We start from the raw sequence: 6,163 nt of genomic DNA, 5'->3' as shown, positions 1-6,163 counted from the left end.
GGAGGATCATGGTATATACAAAAAATGTTCTGAGATTCAAGGCAAACAAATTAATTTGAAAGTGTGTGAACTAGAGAAATTATTTTAGTGAAAACACAAATGTTGCTTTGCATTTTTAGCATCAGTATGCTGCCTCTGGGCCTTATGCCTGAGTTGGACCTAAGGGAGACAGAGAACCTCCTCAGGTGGTCAAATTAAATAGTCCTTGAATCCAGGGGGTATAGCTGCTTATGCTGTCTATGCACGGGGGTCCGTGAAGCTCAAAGCCACCAGCTGTGTTCTGTAGGCCACGCCAGCTTCAGATGGTCTCGCACTCCGTGGTCGCTGTGGAGCAGGCCCCGCAGTCACAGCGGACAGCCACAGGATAGGTGTAGAAAGGGTCCACTCCAGGGGCGCAATTGGGCAGTTTGACCGTCACTTGTCTGGTCTCATTGTAGGTACAAACTCGATGATGGGCTTCAATGTAGGGGGGTTCCAGAATGGGCTTCTATCCTCACAGGTAGAAAACAGGGAACCCATTAGAACATGCCCTCTTGTTTCTTGTTCTCAGTACCGTTAATTACTTTCATAAATTAACTCATTAGTCAAGTGTTTACTTGTGAATCTGTCTCCTCCCAATAGAAAGCAAATTTCTGAAAGCAGCAACCTTCTTTCTGTACCAGATCCTGAGCTCCCAAAGAGTCCATGGCACATAGCAAGTGCTCAATAAATATTCAGCAAATGAATAATCCTGATCATGGCAAAAGTCTTCTAACTGGTCTCTCTTCTACCTCCTACAGTCAATTTGCAGCACAGCAGCCCCAGTGATTCTTTCAAAATGTAAGTCAGATTCCTATCTCTTCCCTGCTCGAAGCCCCAGTGATTTCCCATCGCACTCAGAGGAAAAGTCAAAGACGTTCACCCTCAAGACCCTCCATCATCTTCCCCGCACCTGCACCTCCTGCTATATCTCCAGCCACCCCGTCTCACTGGCTTCCTCACTCTGCTCCTGTCACAGTGTCTCCTGAGTGTTCCCCAGATCCACCAAGAACAGTTGTGCCCCCGAGTCTTTGGCTTGGTAGTCCCTGGGCCTAGAACGTTCTTCTGCCTTATGATCGACACCTTCACCAGCCTGATGTTTTGTTCAAACATCACACTCTCACAGAAGCCTTTCCTGACCATCTCATTTATAATCATAACATTCCATTTCCACACCCCGCCACTTCCCACCATCTTCCTGCTTTTTCTTCTCCATAGCACCTGTTAATATCATGGGACATATTACACATTTTATTAATTTGTGTTGTATTTTTCCCACTCTAAAAAGCAAACTCCAGTAGGACAGGGATTTTTACCCATTTTACTCACTGTTGCACCTCTACTACTCCGAGCAGTACCTGTCACCCAGGAGTTTCTCAATAACTGCTGGTTGGAATTAATGACAGAAAACAGCAAGGCAGGTTCAGGAATGCCCTGAGCGCTGCCCTGATAATCAAAGGATTCACTTCCTGCCTTCACCTTTTATACATCTTGAATTCAAAGATAATTTTATAAAGAGCATATAGATCAGGAAATCAGCACAAAGTAGTAGTTAAAATCCTAAACCCTGTAGCCAAACCCCTGTCTTCCCGTAATTTGACGAAATCACCACCACAAAGGGAAAGAGAAGAGGCACCCACTATATATTCTCTAGGCCCTCTAGAAAACATGGAGTTGCTTTGGCCACCTACATGAGATACTACTACAAGAAAGCTGATATTGTGAACATTAAGGGGATGGGCACTATTCAAAACGGAATGCCTCAAAAATGTTAACTATGACAAGACTGGAAATTTCCAGTGTTACCCAGCAAACTCTTGGCATTGTTGTAAACAAACAAGTTAAGGGAAAGATTCTTGCCAAGAGAATTAATGTATGTATTGAGCATGTTAAGCACTCAAAGAGCCGAGATAGCTTCTTAAAGTGTGTGAAGGAAAATGATCAGAAAAAGAAGGAAACAAAAGAGAAAGTACTTGGGTTCAGCTGAAGTGCCAGCCTACCCCACCCAGAGAAGCACACTTTGTGAGAACTGCTAGAACCCATTGCCTAGGAATTCATGGCATGGTGAGGTTAAATAAATAAATAAATAAATAACAGACCAAAATATGTGTAAAAAAAATCTCAAATCAAGTCAGACCCTTGACCTTGAGCCCCTATTCTTCCATTTGCTGAAGACCTTGGAAAGTCCACTTGACTTCGTGAAGCCTCAGATTCCTCCTCTGTAAAACAAAATCTCTACCACACATGGAGATACAGTAGGATGATATATGTCCCATACAATGTCCAGCACCAAGTAAGTGTTCAGTAAATGTAATCTATTGTTCTTATTAGAGTAGTTGTAAGAATAAGGAAGTAACAATAAAAATAACAACTTACAAGCTTTGAAAAAACAATGCCTTCACTTGTATTGGGTAAACAAAATATGTTAAGTGGAGAATCCGGATTAACTTCTTACATGAATATCATGAAAATAATGGCTTTGTCTTTGACAGGAGTGTGTGGAAGAGCTCAATCTGATATCACTGCTTCTTCCTACTTTCCAGGTAGCATTTTACCCTCCTCAGTTTGCTTCACATCCCCTTACTCTCAGTAATTTGGAATCTCAAGCAGGGGCACCAGATAAAATCTGACACTCAGTAATATCTGAGTATCAAATAAACAACAAAATTTTTTAGTATACAGTATGTCTCTACTCACTGCATGGGTAATAAGAAGCCTACAGATGCCTTATGACTCTCACAGCCAACAACACTGTCTATGGCATTTTGTCGAAGCACCCCAGAAGATAACTATGCTGGATTTCATCCATTAGCCCTCTTAGATCCACTCTCCACACTTATTCAACCTACTACTCAGGTTGAATATTTATGGGCTGAATCAATGAGCTCCCTTGGTCTCTTCCTTCCCATGTACTTCAGGAGAAGATCAGGACACAGAGCAGAGTGAGACTGGAGTATTTTCTCCCCCACCTCCCTCCTTGCCAGGCCTTGATTTGGGACCAGCTGGGTCCCAAAAAACAATTGTTGCTTATCTGACATTCACATTTAACTGACATCATGGTTTGGTTTGGTTTGTTTTTTTGATAAATCTGGCAACCCTAAATCCAGACCATGAACAAAGGCTCTTTTCAGCAATAGTTCTACCTTTGGAGTAAATCCAGTTACTTTGCTGTCACAGACATCCTCATTTTTCAGACATGCTCTCCAGTTAAGTTACCAAAAATAAGCACTTTATATCTCAGAAGCTTTTAGATTACTGGGAAAATAAATCTCATTTTCTTATTTTAAATTTTCTATAAGTAACCCCCCTTTACATAGTACAGTAAAGGCATAAATAAAAGCTGGCTAACATTATGGAAAATCTTGTTCTCTAAAGGTCTTGGTGCTTCTATTTCTCCAGTGAAGACATAGTCCCTGACCTCCTGTGGGTGACCAGGAATCAATTAAAGTAATTCATCAATTTTTAAAGAGAAGAGAAAATGAGCTTAGTTGAAGGAAACAAGGTTTGAACTGCAGGCCCAGAGAGAGTTCCAAAGGGCTGAGAAATGGACTTTGAGTAGGAATAGGCATGGCTAGGCTGAGCCCTGAACATGAGAAGATACCAACCCTGCCACAGTATCCTTAGTAATTGAATTTTTATTTGGCCAGTAAGTCCCAAGCCCCTGGTTGATACAAAAATAAAGCTAATTAGGTGGAGTCATGTTATTTAATTTGGAAACTTTGTCACCAGAACTCAATCCAATCGTGGGGCCATAATTTTATCTAAGCCGTAGCAGATTGTTCTCTGAGCCCCTGAATGGATGGCTGTTTTTTCTGAAGGCAGTGTCCTCTCACAGTGGTCACCAACTTCTAAGTTAGCATCAATCAGGTTAAAAGCTGTACAGCTCTGGAGGCACCTGGCTGGCTCAGTTGGAAGAATATGCAACTCTTGATCTCAGGGTCATGAGTTCAAGCCCCATGTTTGGTGTAGAGATTACTTAAGTAAATAAATAAACTTAAAAATAAAAGGTGTATGACTCCAGATAGAGGTCAATCCCATGTAATGCAATACATATTTATTGAAGGTCTTTTTCATATATGACCTTCAACACAAGAGCTTTCAAAGGCAAAGCAATGAAACTCTACTCTCAAAAAACTTAGAATCTAGTGTTGTGTGGTGGGGAAAAAATTAGACAAAAGGTGAACAAGAGTCAGGGATGACCAGCAAGTCAGAAACTGCTGGGGAAGGAGTTGGCACTGCACACAAACATCAAAGAATATATTTAATAATGATAGATAGAAATGAGAAGGGATATGAGAAAAAGACCAAAAGTGAGATTTAAAGCGGTGTTTAATAAAACTTTTCAAAATCAGTCTGACAAGACCAGAGCTCAAGATATGTATAGACCCTCTGGGAAAAGAGGCAGACTTCATATTGCTGAAGACCTTGGAAGTTGGTTTTGGAATTTGCAGTAGTAGGTAGTCATGAAAGTTTTTTGAGCCAGGGTGATGGCTTTTGAATCAGAGCTGGTGCTTCGTTAGTAACCAAGTTGGGCCTCAGGAGAAAGAGTCAATAGTCACTCTGTGGTCATGATGAGACAGGATGCTGAATGGGCCTCTTTTCTGCTCACCTGGCAAACATCTCTTCATCTCAGCCCAAGAGGGTTCTAACTTTGTCCAAGATTTTTATCCTCATTTTTAATGCAATACCTCTTCAAAGACTGGATATCATTGAATACAAAGGGACTTGGTGGATCTGTCAGTGACAATCCCTAAGGCCCCTATGAATTGCAGTGGGGAGCTGGGGCAGGGCAGGGCTGTGCATGAGCCACTGAGGGAAGAACTGAGAACTTGCCGTCACCCGCTAGATAGTTCAAGGTCTGCATCTTGGTAATTGACTGGCTGTATCACAGGTAGAGGAATATAGAGAAGTTTGGGTTGCATGCTTGAGCCAAAGATTTATTCCCAACTTTCTACTGACTGGCTACATAACTTTGCAGTCACTTACTCCTTGAATTCCTCCTGCCATCTGTTAAATTGGTAGAATAATAGCACATGGTAACCTCCTAAAGACGATTCCCAAATATACGACGCTGTGTAAAATAAAAATATTAATTTTATCAGTGCTTTGTTAGTGGGGCAAGATCATGCTTCTTTCAGATTACTTTTGGAGAATGCCAAATAACTGTTATTTTTTAAAAATTCCACATAAATGTCTTACTCTACCTCATTTTATTTAAAAAGTGAACACTTAAGACTCCTTTTATAAAGATTGAAGAAACTGCCATACTTGTTCACAGTGAAGGAAACAGGACGGCTGTGTCCAGGAATAGCTAGTAAATTGCTCTCATAGGATTAAGCTTTTCTAAAGAAAGTACCAGGCCACCCACAACAGATGTCCCCTAAACAAACCAGTCAAACACAATGGAAATCTTAGCGTCTTGGGCTTGGTGAGGAATCCTGGGTTCTGATCCTACTCTGGGTGAATTGTACAAAGATGTCCATTCTTAGAGGGTCCATAAAGGTTAAACTATACATGATTGTATAATCCATAGAATTATATAAAAGTTATATCTTATGTATATTAGTGTGTTACACAGTAATAAGCAGGGTAGATACTCAATAAACATTGGTTTTTTTTGCCAAAAAAAAAAAAAAGAAGTAAACACTTAGTAATCAACCCAGGTGGCGGGCCCTGAAGGTTTGCTACCTGGGCTTGTCTTGAGACTCACCTCCCAGGTTTCACAGCGGCCCCAGCAGGCATCCGTAGTGATCCGAAGGCCCCTGCATCCAGGCTTTTTGGCCAGGAAAGTAAACTCCCTTACGGCACAGCCCACAAAGGTGAGCAGGTTCCCACCGGACGTACTGAGGACACAGCTGCAGCCAGCCAGGAGGAAGAGGGCCATGGGGCCAAGGAAAAGGTATGCCAGCTTCATGGCGTTCCTTCACAGAGGGAAGGGAAAGACAGTTTATTAAGAGAGCCAGCTTCCTTTGAGGGAGCAACGAATGATATGATGGTACCCTGCTCTTAGCATTTCAGAAAAAATGAGCCAAGTAACTGCAAATGCCCACAGACTCCAACACAGATCCCCGAGTTTTCTTCTAACTGACTCCAGCATGGTTTCCATGGACCCACTGTGCTCATTAGACACCCAGCCCTCCCAGGG

General features: G+C 42.0%; 1 protein-coding gene across 1 annotated transcript; it reads right to left on the bottom strand.

The window, feature by feature from the left end:
- Positions 1-298: 298 nt before the first annotated feature.
- Positions 299-5,932, bottom strand: GPHB5 (glycoprotein hormone subunit beta 5). Its single transcript, XM_077767088.1, has 2 exons — positions 5,729-5,932; positions 299-487 (listed from the first exon to the last, which is right to left on the bottom strand). The coding sequence occupies exons 1-2, from the start codon at positions 5,930-5,932 to the stop codon at positions 299-301; spliced, it is 393 nt and encodes a 130-aa protein (XP_077623214.1).
- Positions 5,933-6,163: the final 231 nt, after the last annotated feature.

Source organism: Crocuta crocuta, unplaced genomic scaffold (assembly GCF_008692635.1).
Source record: "Crocuta crocuta isolate KB4526 unplaced genomic scaffold, BGI_CrCroc_1.0 scaffold55, whole genome shotgun sequence".
NCBI classification, from domain to species: domain Eukaryota; kingdom Metazoa; phylum Chordata; class Mammalia; order Carnivora; family Hyaenidae; genus Crocuta; species Crocuta crocuta.
This window is presented reverse-complemented; position numbering and strand designations above follow the sequence as displayed.

Excerpts from the sequence above, each read along its gene's own strand:
- GPHB5 (XM_077767088.1), bottom strand. The coding sequence starts at position 5,932 with ATGAAGCTGGCATACCTTTTCCTTGGCCCCATGGCCCTCTTCCTCCTG. Across the intron at positions 488-5,728 it reads GCCGCTGTGAAACCTGGGAG|AAGCCCATTCTGGAACCCCC; the intron begins GTGAGTCTCAAG and ends CTGTGAGGATAG.